This window comes from Anopheles arabiensis, chromosome 3, assembly GCF_016920715.1.
Source record: "Anopheles arabiensis isolate DONGOLA chromosome 3, AaraD3, whole genome shotgun sequence".
Lineage (NCBI taxonomy): Eukaryota > Metazoa > Arthropoda > Insecta > Diptera > Culicidae > Anopheles > Anopheles arabiensis.
In genome coordinates, this window is record NC_053518.1 from 17874501 (window position 1) to 17894226 (window position 19726).

General features: G+C 43.7%; 1 protein-coding gene across 1 annotated transcript; it reads left to right on the forward strand.

Moving 5' to 3' along the window:
* Positions 1-1233: 1233 nt before the first annotated feature.
* LOC120899870 lies at positions 1234-17030 on the forward strand. Its single transcript, XM_040306159.1, has 21 exons — positions 1234-1337; positions 2245-2432; positions 2706-3373; positions 3441-3485; positions 3558-6443; positions 6519-6889; positions 6959-7169; positions 7252-7616; positions 7681-9664; positions 9753-9911; positions 9991-10943; positions 11038-11454; positions 11537-11947; positions 12025-12136; positions 12207-13061; positions 13134-14018; positions 14095-14236; positions 14308-15107; positions 15176-15256; positions 15332-15891; positions 15957-17030. Exons 2-21 carry the CDS (start codon positions 2354-2356, stop codon positions 16921-16923), a joined length of 12951 nt encoding a protein of 4316 aa, XP_040162093.1. The 5' UTR covers positions 1234-1337; positions 2245-2353; the 3' UTR covers positions 16924-17030.
* The last annotated feature ends 2696 nt before the right edge of the window (positions 17031-19726 follow it).

The following is a 19726-nucleotide window of genomic DNA, read 5'->3' on the forward strand; positions in this document are numbered from 1 at the left end:
TATGATTTCTGTTTTTTAGTTTAAATTAACACTTTCACTGCCAACCTGTATCTCAGGGTTTCGAGTGGGCATGTAGCACAATGTCAAGAGGGGGATGAGCGATGACAATTTCTCGAGCGATTGTTATCATACTTTAGTTTTAGTACAATAAGCGGCGTAGCGCATATCATTCTCGTTCTTAAATTCTTCGTTCATTCGTTTTGAAGAGAATTATTAAATTACCAGATTCAAATTCCCTAAACAAATTTCGAAATTTTGATCTAATTTTCGATTCAGTCTCGGTGCCGAAATTTGTTCTAGTGTGAGTCCTAAACCGGCCGGTCTCGTGGTACAGTTGTCAACTGGTACGACTTAATAAATCATGCCCATTATGGGTGCAAGCTTCCAATGGACCGTGCTCCCATTCGACTATTCTGGTAAACTTAATAAGCCACTAAAAGCTAGGCCCATTAGTGGTAGTACAGAGTCGCACGCCTTTGCCCGACAACGGCTGTAGTATCAAAGAAAAAGGAGCGCCAACCAGATTGGTATATTGATCAGTAGATTTATTCCCGTCCTAAATTCAAATGTCCGCTTGCAAAAAAAAAGTTCTCTCTACAGAAGTTATAGAAAGTCACCTTTGGTTTTTGGGAAATAATTGTAACCGTAACAATACCAACCATTCATTAACAAAAGCTCAAAGAGACTCATGAGTTCCCGAACGAGTAGAATAAAAAAAATGGAACGTAACTCGGCTTAGAATTGATGTATGTGTCTTAAGGCGGGAATAAAACTCAATCTTCATTATGAAATTGTGTTTGTCGTTCCTTATCGCTGACGTATCAACAGGCGTCATCCAAACAAAACAGGCAGACATTACATAATTTCGATCCTCCTATCGATTTCACACGGGATTGCATTCCGTCACCCAAGGTAGCGTCATTCTCCAACACACATAGCCATGTGTCGTACTATTAGTCTTCATCGCTCGTAAAAACGTTGACTAAGAACAGCAGAAAACAGACTGTATGTGAGCTCACAACTGGAATACTCTTTCGGGCAGAAATTGTAATGATTATGCGTACGACAGCATTAGCTTATCATCACACCATTCATGCTGAACGATCGTAGAAAACCTTTGACACGAGACTGGTGATAAGAGGCTCGGGCGTCTCCACCAAGTCGCATCATTATCGCGGATGATTCCTGGATCGTAGGGATTTCTAGCTAGATCATTCTTCTCAGCCAGCCAGTCTGCCAGTCTGTTCTTGCGTTCGGTTCGGTTCGGTTCGTGATCTTGCTCCAGCAGTGACCGGTGTCTGTGGTACTTTCCCTACTAGTGATATTAAGTGTTAATGGTGAGTTGAATAGTTACATTTATTGTTAGTGAAGTAGTGCCAATAGCCTTAATGTTCCTTTAACAACCTTTGATGGTGATTAATTGGGGAAGTAATGGAAAATCAGCTCGTGAGTTATACGAAGGCTTTCGAGGAGCTACTGATTGCGTAACAACCCCGTGAAACACGTCTTTAATTGGTTCCTTTTAAGATTGGTTGAATGTCAGATTGTGGAGAAACATGTTAGAAAGTGCTTTTCCGGCACATTGGTGTAGTGCAAAATAGTGAACATGGTAATTAGTGATCAAGCAAAAATGCTTGAAATGTTCGGTGATCATTGGATCCGGCTTCCACGTTGGCACAGTCAATGAAACTTCAACATCCTCTTCCGTTATCAGAAAAGCCAGTGAATCAATGGAGTGTTGAGTTTTAAAAATACGAGTTGTGTAGGAAGAAGAATGAGATTAAGCGACGCAGTGAAAATAACCCAGCAATCGTTGTGATGTGTGATTTTCGCAGTTCGCCACCATAGTTCAAGTATACATTGATTGTGGCAATCGCTGTCAGTGATTTAGCTGCATTTATTTTGGCCGGATGGGCAGTGAAGGTCCTGCCATCAGGCGGCAGTGTATTCGAATTCGGGATGTGATCGTGGTGTGTTTGTTTTGTATACAAGTGATAAGATTATAGCAAACAAATACATACTTGCCAGCTCTCGGGTATTATGTTTGTTCACATACTATTTTGGTGCCGCATCTGAATCGACAGTATTCTTAGGGAGATATAGGAAGTGAAAAGGGTGATTGATAACGCTAGAAGGCATAACTGAAAATCATTCACGTGCAAATGGGGGCAGCTGATGTGAAATTTGGTGTTTTGTGAATTACCGTAGTGTGGTATTAATTTGAATTTATAATGTGTTTTTCAGATAATCTGTTCAGAGTAAAAGTTTAATACAGTGCCCGTTGGAAATGATTATTTTGTGAGTGGCCAGATATGTAATTGCAAATCATAGACCGAAATGCGCGAGTCTTAACATGGAGAAACATAAAAGTGTAGCTAATGGATTAGTATTCATTCTCATGGTGGTTCTCACCGTCGAAGGATATAAGAGAAGTAAGTACATCAATTCTTATATGGAATAATGTTTTTGTTCAATGACGGTAGTGATAGTTTCGATCAAATCTTGTCGCAAGGCCTATTCGTTGTTAAGTATTCTAAGTTGTTAAAGTGCTCTTTAATGCTTTAACAAAGTTATCCAAGAAGTATTAGCTTTACAAGCATGGAATAGATATTTTACAGCAATTGATAAAATAACGAATCATAGCTCTAGTATTCCCCTAGCTTTAGTATTCAATTGAACTTTATGTTGCTTTCCGATCATCACAGATCCATTGCGAGATCCTCAAATTTGTGGACGGCCTGTTTGTTACAATTCAACTAAGTTCAACTACAATGTCGGCCACTTGTACAAGTACGACCATTCCATGTACGTAAAAACCGCTGTGGTTGGGAGCAGCGATAACACATCCGAGCTGCACATATCGTCCATCGTGGAGGTAGATTTCCATGCGCCCTGCCAAGGTATCTTACGATTGCACTCGATCGAGGTACGGGAACGAGCAGAGCGTCCGGTTGAGGAAGTAGAATTCGAGTATGGAGAGGAACCGGAAGACACTCAGCCTCAAGCTGTGGATGAGCAGAATGGTATGCATCCGAAGAGTGATGTCATCGCAGAGGAGCTGATGCGTTTTGAACTTCGCTTTGACTTTCACGATGGAATGATCGGCGAGCTCTGCCATGAGCACGATGAGCCAGTGTGGACGTTGAACCTGAAGCGTGGAATCTTGTCAGCGCTGCAGAATACTATGCCCCGATTAGACATCGATTACGATACGACGGAAACAGATGTGTCCGGTATATGCGATGTGCAGTACAAGACAAATGGTCGTAACGGTACCGGGCTGTTGTTCCGCAAGACGAAGGATCTAGCTTCGTGTAGACGACGGCATAAAACCAAATCGTTCATTCAAACAGTTCCGTATGATTTCCGAACGGTAAGCATGTTGTGTTAATGCTACGATAATTACAGAAATTTTTATTGATAGAGTACTTCATTTTTAGAATAACGTGGTCTGGCCAATACTCAAATCTGAAAGCTATTGTGATGTAAGTATTTAAAACATCCTTTGACATATTTTTAATGCAACAAGTATGTATGTTCTTTTTTTATTATTCCAGATAATGATCGATAATTCGATCTACAAAAGTGTTGCCTGCTATGAACGCCATCAGCTTGTGCCGTTTTCAAATGGGCTAGCCGGTGCTGTAACTGAAACTTACAATAGGCTGGAGCTCACAGATGAAGAAACGTACAGTCAGGAAAGCAATAACGAGATTGATATCCAGCGCCGTTCCTCGTTACTGTACGATCACACGCCTTCTGTGCACGAAACTCATGATGAGATCAAAGCATCCCGAGAATTGCTGATAGAGCTTTGCGTTCATGGATTCCCAAACATAAAGCGTGAATTTCCGACTGTATTTCTTAAATTTCTGACCACGGCACGAGCACTATCTTCTAATGCACTGAAACAATTGCTAATGCGCTCTAGATCCATTTGTGATAATGGACAAAAACATATTCTAGAAAGCTTACCCTATATTGGCTCGGCCGCCTCAGTTACGCTCATGAAGGATAAAATTGTCGAAAACAATGTAGAACCAGCGCTTGCAAACAAATGGATGGAATCATTTGCTTTCCTAACCCGCCCGAACGAAGAGGTGTTGGAGGCAATGCTGGAGCTGATGAAGCATGGCAAGGAATCCGGTGATCAAACGTACCTTTTGTCAGGATCTACGGTAGTGAACACGTTCTGTAAAATACACTCGAACTGTGCGGAAAGTGAGGCAGTACAGGCGATCGTACAATATCTAGAAGAGGAGCTGCTCGATACGATCCAGAGTGCTGAGTCAAAGCTCCAACATGACCGTCGAAAACGGGAACGCGTGATTGTGCTATTAATGTCCTTAGGCAACATGGGTGTGATAAACAAACGCTTAAATTTTGATCTGCGGACCATCATTGAGAGTGAGCGATACCCGATCGAAGTGCGAGTAGAGGCGGTTAACGTGTTTCGCCGTAGTGATTGTACCCGCACGAAGGATTATTTCTTGAAGCTGTACTCTACGTTCCTACTGGACGTGGAGGTACGTATTGCCGCATACTTGCAAGCAATGCGATGTCCGGATCATTTGTCGGTAAGACTGATCAAGAATGTGCTGAAAACGGAAGAAGTAAAACAGGTCGGATCTTTTGTTTGGTCTCATCTGACGAATCTCGCCAAAAGTGCATCTCCCGTGCGAGTTCAGGCACAGGGTCTACTCGCAGAGAACGATCTGGACAGCAAGTTCAATCTTGACATACGCAAGTTTTCTCGCAACTACGAACAGACGCTGTTTTTCGATGAGTACAACTTCGGTATGACGGTAGATAGCAATGTGATCTTCAGCACTGAGTCGTATGTACCGCGATCGTTACGACTGAACTTGACGACGGATTTGTTCGGAGAGTCAATAAACTTCCTGGAGCTAAATGTACGTCTGGAGGGCTTGGAGCAGTCGGTACATCATTTGTTCGGTCCAAATGGTACGTACAGCGCCAAGAAGGTTGGAGAGCGAGTCGACACTTACATGAAGTTCCTTCGTCAGTACGTTCCTACGAAGGTGTTGGAGTTGTTTGATGGTGAGTCCTCATGGCGTGATTACTTGCAAGATCCCGAGGAAAGCAGTCGACAAAAACGAGCTGCTGTAGAACGATTGCCACAGGTAATTACACGTCAAATACAAGAGGACGTGGATCGTCTCGGATTCCAGCTGAAGGGTAACTTCGACAAACCTCAGGTCACGATTGGTGTTAAGATTTTTGGCAACGATCTGCACTACTACTCAAACGGATTGGAGCTGTTCAAAATATCGGATGAGCGCAAAAAACTGGCGAATTTATTCAGTGGAAAAGAGTCGTCGTACACGAAATCGTCCGTATTTTTGGACACATCATACGATGTTCCTCTTAGTTCTGGGATGCCCTTGGCTTTGGGTCTTGTAGGTGCATCGTCTCTTGATCTTCACTCAATGGGTAATATTAAAGCATTCGATTTTGCCCGCTGGTTGATTGATATTGAGGGAAAACTGAAGCCAAGTATCACGATGGATATAACGGCGTCAATGAGGAGTGATCTAATGCATGCCAGCACGGCTATAATAGTAAAGACCAACCTTTACTCTAGCTCAACCTTGGCGGCTCATCTCAAGCTGCGTGGAACCGATCAAGCAGTATTGCAGGTCAGCTTGCCCCAGGAACGGAACGATATCTTCAGCATTCGTTCGGAGATGTTTGTACTGACGGAAAGACGCGAACTACAGCAAGCTGGCATCGAGCGTCGCTACTCTAACTCGACCTGCACTTGGCCATACATTAATCAGGCGATCGGGTTGAAAATGTGTACCAACTATAGCCTACCGGATGTGAGTAACACCGGCAAAGATGTGGAAGTACCGAGCCTTATCCTCAGCGGACCAGTTAACTTCGATGTCAGCCTGGAGAAAGCAGATCCAACGGCCAAGATGTTTGTGCTGAAGTACAGCTGGGCTGAACGGCAGAATCAAACGATCGTGGGTGTATTGTTTGAAACGCCAAACTCTCAAATCCCGCGTATATTCCGTGCGAATATTACGAACGAAATGCAACGTAAAACAGCAAGCATGTCGTTCGTCAACGGCAATATATCCCATAAGGCGATCGGGCTGTACATCAACAATCCAAACCAACTGCAGGTGGAAATGTCGCTGAACGTGAATGATCGTAAATATCTGGCATTGGAACTGCATCTTAACAAGACCGACACACGGAATGGGCGCATGTACTATCCGTCCTTTTATCTTTCGGTAAATCACGAACGGATCGCGGGTTTGGGTGGTCAAATAAAGTACACAGAAAGGAAAAACATCTCGCTGTGGGAGTACATCGTCATGATTGAAACGCGGCGAGTTCGTGCAACGGCTACCGGATATGTATCTGTTTCGCACAACATGACGTATATGATTCATAACACAGTGGAGTATCGGGTACGTTGATGGGTATAGATTTAGCAGGTATCTCATATATTTGCCAAAATTTAAATTTTCAAATGTTGTACCCAGTTTTCAGGAAGTAATCCAGAACAATTAGTAATCAATGCATTAGCAGAAATAGTGCAGCAGGAGGGTCTTACATATAGGGCTAACTTTGACCTGCGATCAAGTGCCTATCCACACTTTGACGTCGCACTGAATGCATCTTTGTTGGATAGAATGGGTCTCGTAGACTTCACACTGCTGCACAACAATGCACCAGATTTAAGAGACGAGAAGTTCCGGACAACATTGAATGTGATATTCGCTCGAGAAGGCCCCTACCAAGGTCAGCAGTTAATCGGTGGATCGACGGTACAGACCGACCCAACAGAGCGGGCTACCGTGTCGGTCGAGCTTACTAGACCTCGCGCAAATATCGATGTGAAGGCAATGGTTGTGTGAGTTAAAAGGATGCATACGTCGATAATCCTGTAGAACAACTTACAACGACTATTTTATTATTTTAGTTACGACAATATGCCCCGAAAGGGAGTGTATCGCACAGTACGCATGCTCCTACGTTATGCGGCTGCAAAAGAGATAGTTGGAATTTTTTCAATTGTCATGCCCCGATCACAACGGTTTTGGCTGGAGAGCGTGTTTAATATGACCGTACCAGGCGTTCATCCATGTATGGCAACTATAAGATTAATAGAAACATCTACTAAAGAGCATCGTGTAAGTTGTAGTTTTAATTGGTGGTATAAAAAATGCTATGCTAAAATTGTTCGTTCTGTTTTTATGTGTGCATTTTGAATAGTTTGATTTCCAAGGCATATGGTTTACGGAGCATGCGGCAAATATTACCGGTTTGTACAAGGATCATAGCTCCAGTGCTAAATTCCACCATCATGCGAAATTGGCGGCACAATTTGGACGCACCAACAGCATCCGAGAGTTTTTTGGTGATATGAAGTACGTCCAAGATGAGTTTGATCATCGTTTAAGCATCAACGCGATGTTCGAGAAGAAACCGTACGGCATTATCCTACAACATACGCAGCAGATAGCGAACGGTACTAAGAGCTACGCAATGGTGCAATGGAAAGATGAACGGTACTGGTTTTCGGCACTCATGAAATCCGCTCCGATTAAGCAACTGGATCTGGAGCTACACATTGATAAGTGAGTGTAAATAAAAGAGGTTTAAAATGGTTTGGAGCTGCATTAATCATTCAATGTTTTATAGGATTCGTGATATCAGCGCCACACTGCGAGGCTATAAGACACCGTTGAAACGTGAAGTCGGTGTAGAGTTCAAGTGGGATGCGAATCGTGACCCGACGCAACGAATTGCGTTGACGGGAGAATTAAACACTCCTACGGATCGTATCTACGATGGACTGTTCTTACTGTCGTATCCCAATCGTACGTTCAGCGGGACGTTCGATTTGAAGGCAATCCATCCAAGATACTTGGCGAACGCGCGCATTTCATGGAACACAACGGAAGCGATCGTGATACATTTCGATGCCGGTACGTACGAGGAGATGTTAAGCAAGATGTGGTTACTACTTCACTTGAACACAACTTTCCACGGCTGGCGTCGAAATGCGCTGAGCGGAGCGTTTTCCTTCAAGGATAACGTGCTGTATACAGACCTTATTGCAAATTGGGCCGAGGATCAGCGTCTGGGAGTTGAGTTGAATGGGACGTACCGGTCAAATAAGGAGATATTCAACTGTGAGCTAGGCACACAGTTGAAAAGCTCCCTCCGTAATATACCTGCAGTAACGATGTACTTTAACCAGACATTAGTAACCGATCGGGTCGAGACGACTGTCCTCCTAAACTACGAAACTACCGATCAGCCTGTGCAAGAGTTTTCGGTTCGCTCTAACTGGCAGCACAAAGCGGATAAGCGGCACAGCAATATAACAGGATCACTTCGATTGATAAGCCCATATGAGAACTATCGAATGGGGGCGCTTGTCGCGAAGGTATCCGTGAGCGAAAATCGCACTATCACAGGAGCCGCCGATCTGCAGCTGGATGATAATACGTACGATTTACTGCTCGAGGGACACATACGCAATCTGGTGGACTGTATGTTGACGGCAAACATAACCTCGTCGAACATCAACTATCGCAGCATAAATGGACGGTTCGGAATCAGTGAGAAGAATCGTCACCTGGTGGCGGAGATAATTACACCGAAGACGGAACTCGGTATAGAGCTACTGTATGCGGTCGTGTCTCCACAAAACTTTGACGTAAAGTTCCACCTCGCCACACCATTGAAAGAGCTAGAGAAAGTGATTCTGCATGCTAAACTGCAAAAGGACAACGTAGATTTCCGAGCCGGTATGAACAATATGGTGTTGGGTTGTACTGGCGTGTGGAGGAAGGCTCACCTGAAGGACTTTGAGTATTCTTATCGCATATACACTCCACTGCAAAAGTTTGAAGAGAGTGCACTGATAGTGAAGGTGGTGATCAACAGTGAGCGAGCGCAATATGTTGATGTGGAGCTTTCGGGTAAGTTCTCAGAATACAAACTGGGAGTGAAAGCGATGTCGAAGCCGAAACCGGACATCAAGCGTGTGATGCTGCCACAAACAGCGTCCACATTGGTTGAGGAAAACCTGTGGAATAACGAAGTTGACGATGAGCAAGATGATGAGGACTACGATGAAGAAGAGGATGAGGAGAACTTGTTGAATTTTATTGGGGAAATTGAGCTGTACACGATCGTTATGCCTACGATCGAGGGCACGCTCGAGTTGACGGAACAAAACTCTCAATATCGAGCGATCGGTAAGCTGAAAGTACCACAAGGTGACATTGATTTCCGCGATCGATTTTATTTGAGACATTTGCTGAACATGCACAACAGCTTGCAGTTGAAGACTCCGTTCCCCGTAGCACAGCAAATCACATCGGAGTTTGTGATGAAATTCTCTGATGAAACCACAGATATCACTGTTGGCATGAATGTAAAATTCAACAACCGTTCGGAGTGGGTCAATACCGGATTTCATGTGAACTATAAGAAGAGCGTGGATGAGGCTGAAGTGCACAAACATCAGGCTCTGGTTGATCTGATGACTCCGATGAAGAATTTGCAGAAAGTATTCCTGAACGGAACATTAGAGCTGGAAGATCATAGCTACAAGGGTAACTTGACGGCTAAAACGATGACCACGGATGCATCTTTGGCATTGTCTTTTGAGGTAAGAAGATCGCATGTAAATGTGTTGGTATGAGTGTTTGAGAAAAAAATATGAGTGTTTGTTATCGTAATTCCTTCTGTGCATACAGGCTGAGGATCAATTCATTGATTCGTTTATGAGTGTTTGGGTACGGGCGCCCCTGATGCCCTACTATGCGTGTCGTGTGTTCTACAAGCAGGACTTCTCCAGCACGGAAAACTCGATGGACTTGGGTTTCACAGTAAACGATGGTGATTTGTATAGCAATGTAAGTTGGAAGCTGTTCTTGTGTGTTGGTGTTGGTTGCGTTCTTTTATCTAAATCGATGTTTCCTGTTCATGTTACAGTTCCGCATGGATGGTGTCTGGTCATTCGCAAAGCCTCACTACATTAAGGGCGCTGGGAAATACCAATCAAACTTCCTGCCGATCAATTTAATCAACACCGACTTCTTGATCACTCGATCGCCCCTACCCAGAGCTCACTGCAATGTGAAATTCCACGACAAGAACGGTGTGGTGGAGGAGATCAAGGCCAGGGCGGAGCGGAACCGCGAATTGTTCATGGTAGATCTGAGCGTACCGATGGAGGATTACAGAAACTTTTCCATCCACGGACGTCTGCAGCATCGTCAGGGTAGTGAGTACGCCGTGTCTGGACAGCTGTATCGCAACGAACACATATTCCAGGTGGAGGGTAGCGCAACGATAGCGGAAGACATACCATACCGAGCCGAGCTGGCATTTCAACCGCTTACGCCGGAAGGGTCGATAGGATCGATTCGATATGATTGTAGGAACTCATCCACATCGACTGAGTTTAACCTGGAGGTGGAAAGTGGTAACAAGGTAGCTAAGCTGGACGGTAGCTTCAAGTTGTTGGCAATGTCCGATTGGTTCTTGAAGCTGGGACTGGAGTCATCCGAGCCCGGTCTGAAAAGCGTTGACTTTTACATGGGTATAAACCCAGAAGCGAATGGAAAAGCTCTTGGCAAGTTTAATCTCCATTCACCGTGGGTCCAGTATGGTATTGATCAGGCGGATGTTGAGATGATGTTCGATGTGCAGCCAATTTCGGGATCTGTAGTGGCTCGGTACGGCATCAGAGATGTGTCGGGCAATGCTAGCTGTCTGTGGAACTGGGCGTTGAAGTCGAATACGCAGTTTGCGCTGGAGAATCGGGTGCTAAGAAACTCGGTTGAACGTTACTTCCGTACGGGTGTGCGGTACGTGAGTCCAGATTTGGAAAACAACCACAATCTTACTTTTGGTGGTGATTTGAACTTGAATAACATTTGGATGTAAGTATGATGATCGATGTGCTGGGATGTTTGTCTCGTAGAAGCCATGGGGAGGTAGAGTGAATGATTCTGATCCTGTTTTTTGTACGTGTAGATTCAGTGCGAATTCGTCGGTAGACTTTATTTCCATACGTGATATGTCGGCCGTGCTGAAGGTACTGCTACCGAAGCCGGTCGGAGATGTGCACACCTTAGCTCTTGCTATGAACGGAAATCTTCCGTTTCTGGAACCAGTAAAATCGTTCAACATGGAAACATCGTACGAAACAGACGAAAGTCGTAAAAGATACGCCTATCATTCGGAGTACAGCGGCATCGGAGATATTCGTGCATTGGTACGGTTCGATTGGGGCCCCGATGTACGTAAGGAAAGGATTCAGTCGATCCTGAACGTGTTCCGAATCGGTGATCGCCAAGAGTTGATGGTGACGTTGCGGGGACCATGGTATTTGGAAGATGCTTTTGTGACCCATGGAACGTACGATACAATAGAAAATTTGTATCTCGTGAGGTAAGTGCAAAGTATAGTTAAATTGATAGAAAGAGTAGAGAACAGTAGTTTTCATCATATTTTCTTCTCACCCTTTGTGAAGTGGAAACATTTCCATGCCGGCCTCAACTAAAGTGATGAGCGCTAACGTTATATTCAACGATCTCTCGAACATGAAGGCCGACGTCAACTGTACGACACCATTCCTAAACGTATCTTGGATCCATGGACAGCTTGAGTTTATTGAGTCTCCGATCGAATCTATTCGATATGTGAAGGGATCATGGCCTGAGTCGAGTGCGATATTCGACGCAAAGGCAACCTATCGCAATAACAATCAGGATCGAGAACAGCAAGGAACGGTAAAGATGGAAGTTCCACTGCAAACGAGACACTTTGCGGAGATCAAGTATGGCTTATCGGAGAGACCAGCGATTACGACGGGCTATGCAGAGGTAGAGTACAATAGTAAGAACGTGCTTAGCGGACAGTATACCTCCAAGGAGGAATCAAGGTAAGATACGAAGGCATTGTCTTGCCCAACTGTGAGAACTGCAATAGTGACTGATTATCTGGAGTTGTGGTTTACAGACCTGGCTTTGACAAGGAAACGATAGAGGTGATGTTGAAGAATGAATACAAGCCGATTGGAGTACATTACGTACACTCAGTGAACAAGCAAGATCCTACAGTGGAATCGATGGTAAGTTATCGCTAGGAAGTCAATTACAATTGGACAAATAGTTCACAAATGATATCTATTTATCTTATAGGATTTCAAGCGGGCAGAGATATTCGAATTGGACAACAAGGAGGACAACAAGTTTAACGTTACCGGAGAGCTGCATGTGCTGAGCAAGGAAAAGGGGCGTGAATATATTGTGCGGGCTATTCAAACGAACAGAACGGTGGAGCTAACGGCCAACATTGAGGAGGATAATATTGTAAGCAAGAAGCAATCTAGACTGCAGCTAGCACCCACCGTGTGGATTGCATATGACTTTGAGCGAACCAATCGTTCGCGGGACGATGTAGAGGCACAGAACTTTACGCTAAAGATATCGTACCCGAATCGTAACATATCGGCCGATGGATGGTACTCGTACACATCGAGTGCATTTGATTCGGACATCACACTCTCGTACAGTCCAAACCGTACCAACGCAGAGGACGAAAGTGAAATGCCAAAGCAACGCACTGTTCGAGGTGGTGTTGTATGGCGCGATCTTGCCAACAGCAGCACTGATGGACAGCAGATTCGCGTGTTCTTAGGACATCCAAGTTTCCAAAGAGACGTGACGGTAGACGCACGATACTTTACGGATCCGAAGCATTGGTTCAGCTCGAAGGCGGAACTGCGGTACAATGACGACAATGAGCATCTGTTGGCGATGGGTCTCGACCTGAACGACATGCAACCGATCGTTGGGTTCTGGAACTATTCGTACCATCTGTTTAGCACACACGAGGCATCCGATCTGGATCTAGATTCGATTGGATCGATCGGGTTGAGACCAGGACTGTGGGGTGTGAGCTCAAATTCGCATTACAAACGAGCTTATTTGTCGCAGATGCATGGACATGTGTTGGGATGGATGAACCTACACCAGAAGGAGATGCACTATGAGGTTAGTTGTAAAAATTATCATTTGTGTAAGAAAGCATGATCATTGATCGTTGTACCATTAACTGTCTTGCAGCGAATAACTTCCCAGAGCAAGTACCGGGTATGGACAAAAGCAACCGGAGCGTATCCAGTGTACCTTATCAACGGAACCCTTTTGGATGGTCCAGAGCTGGATGCTACTGGATTCTTTTATCTGAACATCGACGACAAAATGATGCAAATGAAGGTCAACATGACACCAGATGGTTCGGAGAATGTGTACATGTACGGTATCATCCCAGACACGCGCAGTGCTTATTTCGATTTATGGCGAGATTATGATAAGGCACGTGAAGTGGATGTAACGTACTATTTGAAGATGAACCATTCTCGGCTGATTACGGGTCATCTGCTATGGCGCCCGGAAATCAAATCGGATGTACAGAAGTTGGTACGCGATTACGTGAATCAAATGCATCAATCGTTTATGGAGTCCATCGAGTTTTGGATAAAACAAGTGTATCTGGAGACAAAGGACTCCACAATGAGTATTTACGAGGCAGCAGTACCGTACATAGAAGAATTTTTAGAAGATGCTAACGGATTGAATATATTGCAGCATGATTTGGAAGAATTGCATCAATTCTTTAACGCGTCGTATTACGTAGATGATTTTTACATTCGTTCCATTGCTAACATTACCATGACGATGTTGAACGAGCTGGCATTAAAAAATAAGGAAACATCATATCCAAAGATACTGGCGGAGCTTTTACAGGTGATGGGAGAATCTGGAAAATCATTGGGAAAATCGGTCATATCGGCGCTGGAGCAGGTGAAGCAATCGTATCAGAAGTTTATGCATATGATTTTTAGTACTTTTGACGGTAGCGTCGTGCAGTACTTGTCATATTTAGTAGAAGACTCGATCAAACAGTTTGATAAATTCGTGAAGGAAGTACATGTTGAGTTTGTAAAGGTAAATTTTAGGCAACAAACCTATCGTTATCTGTTTGAGTTGATTTGTTAACGTTATTATCATCCCTCGTCTATAGCAAACAGATAGTCTTTGGGAAAAGACCGTAATAATGACGAAAACATTGTGGAAAGGTTTGCTAAAGAACATAGAACCCACAATTGTTCAGCTCTTAAACTATGGTGAATCACTAGACTGGTTTGCTGGAAATGAACTATTGAGTAAGTAGCTATTTGACTATTGTATTATGAGCAAGGACTATCGATTCTAATTATTTTACTCTACTCGGTAGCATTTTTGCATAACACAACACAGGAAATAGCCGAATCACCACACTTCAACACCATAATTAACTTCACCAATGACGTCGAGCTACTGTACAGGGATCTGACAACGAACGATTTGTGGACGAATTTGCAGAAATACTCTTCGGTGTTGTGGGAATTCCTGCACCAGAAGTACTTCCAATTGATACCATTCGCAGAGGATCTACAGCTGACATGGATCAAGCTGCTGGAAGAGGTGAAACAACTGCGCAAGATTGACTTTGTACACTACTTCATACAACGCTACGAAGAGGTGCAAGCGTATGCTATACGATTAGCCGAGGAGTTCGAGCACAGGTATCATTTGACGCAAGTTTTTAGATTGATAGGTCGAAAGCTACTACACCTCGAACAGACAGCATTGGAGGCAGAAGATCACTACCGCAAGGCAAAGACAAAGTTCATATTCGATCCCGATCGTGGCGTGATCGAGTTGGAACAGAAGCTTCCCATGTCGTGGCATGCGTTCAACGAAACGCCCAAGTTTGAGGAGATACCGGAGTTTAAGTATATCAGCAAAATACAGGACCTCTTTGCCGGTAGCAATACAACGATCTGGACAGTGTACAACGATATCTGTCCGTACGTGGATCTGGAGGTGTGGCTTCCGCCCTTTAAGAGTACCGCACTACTGATCGGCTCGAGGCACTATATGTCGTTTGATAAACGATTTGTTTCGTTGGATCTGAATGATTCGAACCGCTGCCAGTATCTGTTGGCGCATGATTACTACAATCGAACGATAACGCTGTTGTTGGAATCATCGGTAAGATTAGAAGATCTTTGGAGTTAATAGAATTCGTCAAATTATCGTCTATTTTCGAAACCTTTCAGGATCTGAGGTACGGCCAAACTTCCAGACAAATTACACTCATTATCGATGACAATACGCTTGCGATCGACGTGTTCAACATTGTACGTATATAACTAGATACATGATCGTGTCAACTTGATATTAATTTGCATTTCGTTGCTCCTCCTCCTGCATAGTCTGTGAAAATCAACAACAAGGCGACTGCACTGCCCGCAATGATCGGTACGCAGACGGTGGTTTTCCAGCAATCGGATCAGCTGTGGATACAATCGCAACGTGGCTTCCTGGTTGGTTGCAGCTTGCGCTACCATATTTGCTGGCTGGAACTGAGTGGATGGTACTTTGGCAAGATGGCGGGACTGCTTGGAACGATGAACAACGAAATGTTTGACGATCGAATCACTTCCACCAATCGATACAACGAAACAGAAGAACAGTTCCTCAACAGTTGGGCGTTGCCGGGCTGTAGCTCGACGGTTACTGCGACGAACCATACCAGCAACTTTTACAGTGCCTCGAACGAGCTAAGTCAGTTGTGTGACAGTTTCTTCCACCAGAAGCTGTCGTATCTGGCAACTTGCTTCTCCGTGGTGGACGTAACTCCGTTCTACGAGATGTGTATGGACTTGGGACATAATCTAATGCCGGATCGGGGCGCATGTACTGCTGCGATTGCATACATTCAGGCATGTAGCCTGGAGCGAACACCTTTGCGAGTTCCAAATAATTGCATCAGGTTGGTACTGAATATGAGCCAAAAAGTGTCATTATCTGATCGGGCTTTCGCTTTTCGACTTTCAGCTGTTTGTTAATGAACGGAAGCTACGTTCCGGAGGGTAGCTTTGTGCCGCTGCGTAACGAAGAAGTTCCGAAGGCGGCCGATGTGGTGTTTATCATTGAAGCAAAGCCCTGCAACGAACGGTTTGTGGAGACAAAGAGTATCAACCTGCTAGTGAGCGGAATCGCCCGGGAGCTGCAAGACTTGGGCATCGATGACACGCTGTTCGGTGTGGTGACATTCGGTGGCTCGGCTCCGTTTGATCGTGCTCACAGTGTGGTGGTTGGAAACTCCGTATTCGAAATGCACAATGGAACGCAACCGTTCTTCGATCACGTCAAGATCGGCAACGGTACGAACGAAGACATCTTCGACGCCATCACAATGGCCTCAAACCTGGTGTTCCGACCGGGTGCATCGAAAACGTTCGTACTGCTGCCGTGTTCACGGTGTGTCGCGTCCAAGATGAAGCTTGACTTTTCGTCGATCGTACAGCTGCTCGTCGAGAACGACATCAAGCTGCACATTCTGGCGGACCAGGAGCTATCATTCCAGAAGTCACGCGTGTCCCGCCTGTTCTACGGAATGGATAGCCAGATGGTTTACACGAAGAAGGACGTGAAGGAGCTAATCGGCGATGCTGAACTGCGGCGACAAATTCAACTGCCGAAGGCAACGCTCGGCGAGTGTATTGCACTGGCGATGGAAACGAACGGATCGTTATTTGGTGGGCACAAGCTGCGCCAGGATCGTTCGAACACGGCGAATACGAAGAAGTTTATCAAGGTGTTTGCAAAGCGTATCGCAGCGTCAGCGCTCCCGAACAGCTGCCAAACGTGCGAGTGCACCGGGCACAATACCGCAGTGGCGTACATGCAATGTACGCCGTGCAACTATCCTTCACCATTCTCGATGGAAGACAGCAGCATGACGGACGATATGCTCCTATCCGTCATGCAGCCGGATGGTGAATGGGACGACGGATTTTGATGACAAATACGACAAAAAATTATTATTAGTTTGTACGATTTGCCCGGAACATTGACCGAAGTTGTTGTTTAGCTTAGGACAAATAAAAACACTTTGCACGTAGGAAAGATTATCTCATTTTTATTACTATCAGTTTTGGTTACATGTAATTGGTTTCATCCACTTGCACCTTACCTTACCTTTTTCTTTTGCTTCGTTTTGTATGTTATGTTTGTTTGTCTCATCTTAAAACCTATTAGAATCAAATTTTAAAGTTTTGTTTTCTAGTTTTGCATTCATTTTCTTTTTTTGCTTCTTCTACTGCTGCTGCTGCTGTCACTACGGCCTTCTCAACCATCTTCACCAACCAATAGCCCAGGAACACGCCCAAGGATACTAATGTACTATACGTCTGTTTCCAGAGCACTTTGTTTATGCGTTCATATTAAAGTTTGTTTTCTCCAAATTGTGAAAAGTTTTATTTCCCTTCCGCACGTAACGTTCCTATCTTTCTCTCTCTAGCACAGTGAACGGTTCTATTCATTTCTATCCTCGCTTATCGCTATAGGGAACATGAGAATCGTTGGAAAGTGTGATACTATACTTTCACCAAAGCCTGTGTACTTAGTGTTGGATGTGCTTGGCCGTATGCTTTGCAGCACGTTGCACGTTACAGTGACCCATCAATTGGGCCTGATGGATGTATACAGGAAATGATCTCTATGTGAAGTGTTGCAAGAAATTATTCTACCATAGAAATGCTTATGGTAGGGAAAATATTACTAAATTATCATGATTTAGAAATAAGAAATGACTATGAATGGTTTTATTTGGGAGTATTATCGGCAAGTTACACGCAAGATGGAATAAGACTAGCGTGTGCACTAAATTAATGCTATAAGAAAAGAACTGGATACCAACAATAAAGCGTGATACTCAAAAAAGCGACAGCTTACTATGCCCGGGCTAGCGTACAGAGCCTGACTAATGTTGTGGTTGCATAACACATTCCTTTCTATAAAGCATCAAACCGGGAGAGTTTAGGAACTCGGTGATCACTTCATCCAGATCGCAATGTTGCTAGCTGTATCAGTATGTGTTTAGTTTTCCTTTTTGTAGCTTTTAAATATTTTCTAAGTCTATTTTCTCCATTCTGATATGTTCTACTGCTGCTGCTGCTGCTAGTACTACTACGGTTTGCATAAATCCAGCTAGTCGGTGGCATCTTGTGGGGTGTGTTTTCAAAGCAACTCAAAAGCAAAAATGTTCAAAACGAAACGATAATGATTGTCACTAGTTGGGGGTTGGGTTTTAAGTTTTGTTCGTGATCGTGTTTCCGTGTTCAAAAATCGATCTTCTAAGCAACAAATACTGTAATTTATCATAAAATAACAAGCGAATCGCTATGTAAACAAGATAACTATAACCATTTTTTTCAATATAAAACGTAAACTAATGATCATACAGGTGAGTTTCAAAAGTCGTTGGAGCCGTACCGTTTCTGACATCCTTCCACGCATCGTTCAATTGGAAAATGTAATGGACGTATCGCTGATAAATTGCGCTTTCTTGTTACTTGTTCAGTTTGCCACACTGCAGTGCATTCTTTCTGTTACCATTTTCGGTAGTGAGGCTTTGTCTCGCTAATTACGCGCACAAATTACCCTAGCTAAAGAGTTTACTGAAATTGCTTTTAAAACTGCAGCTATTCGAGTTGCGAGGCACCTCGCTCGACAATGCATCGCACCCTTTTGTTTGTGTGTGTGAGTGTGCGATGTAGCAAATAAGGCAAGCAATTTGTTGTTTTCGTGTTTCTGTGGTGTGTCCTTTTTGTGAGCTTGTGTGTATTATTAAAATGCAGTTCGCTACAAGATCCCGACACTCGATCATGCTATCCTTCAACAAATTGTACCTCTCTCTCTCTTCCTTACTCTACCAATTTTAAACCGTATTTTGTCCCTTTTTAAGTAAGGGTTTTTTATTGCTCTTGCTTGTGTCCCCTTGTTTGTGTTACGCCCTTTTCCGGAAAGCATTTGGCTTGCCTATAAAGGCGAAAAACAAACCAAACCACAAAAAATGGAGACATACAGCGTTAAAGCAGGAGCTCGTTCCGATGGAAACATTTCGTTTCATCCGTTCTAATAATTAATTTCCATTGCAAGATCGTTCGCCATTCTGCCAAGCAATAGCAATTGTTAGATTTAAACAGATCTTATCTTATCGCCTCTTGGCCTCTTGTGTTTTCGCGTTCCTTATCTCTCGCACATGCTGCCTGCTGTACCATTTAGAATCGCTGCAGAAGCATCATTATCTGAACTATCCTACATTTCTACACAACTTGTTGTGTGGCTAATACTTGTTTGTTTAATCCCAATTTACCAGAAGCATTAATTGTTCTTCAATGCTATTTTCATTTCTAGAAGCATCATATCGCAAAGTTGAATTTATCAATCTTATATTCTTCTCTTTTATATTTCTACAATCATAAGCGAACCTTATCTCTGTCTCATTTTCTTTCGATCGCTAGTAATTCACTTCACTAAGGAGAAGGTAACTTTCAGCCCACTGCGATCAGTTGATCGAAGTGATGGTTTATAGATCATATATAATCTTGTCTTTTAATCCATTTCACGCTTAGGTATTAGTTGATCAGTTTTGTTTTCTTTTTTTTACCATTATCGTTTTGTATTTTTATCTTTTTAAGTGTAATGGCTACTCTTTTGTTTCGTGTTTAAGTATTTGGCGATTTTCTTGCTCGTCTTCCTGTTATTTGGTTTCTTCAACTACAATCTCTTTGCTTTCTTCAACTACAATTTGCCTTTCC

Coding starts and splice junctions, on each gene's coding strand:
- LOC120899870 (XM_040306159.1), top strand. CDS start 2,354: ATGGAGAAACATAAAAGTGTAGCTAATGGATTAGTATTCATTCTCATG. Junction 7,170..7,251: donor CATCTACTAAAGAGCATCGT/GTAAGTTGTAGT, acceptor CATTTTGAATAG/TTTGATTTCCAAGGCATATG. Junction 13,062..13,133: donor AGAAGGAGATGCACTATGAG/GTTAGTTGTAAA, acceptor ACTGTCTTGCAG/CGAATAACTTCCCAGAGCAA.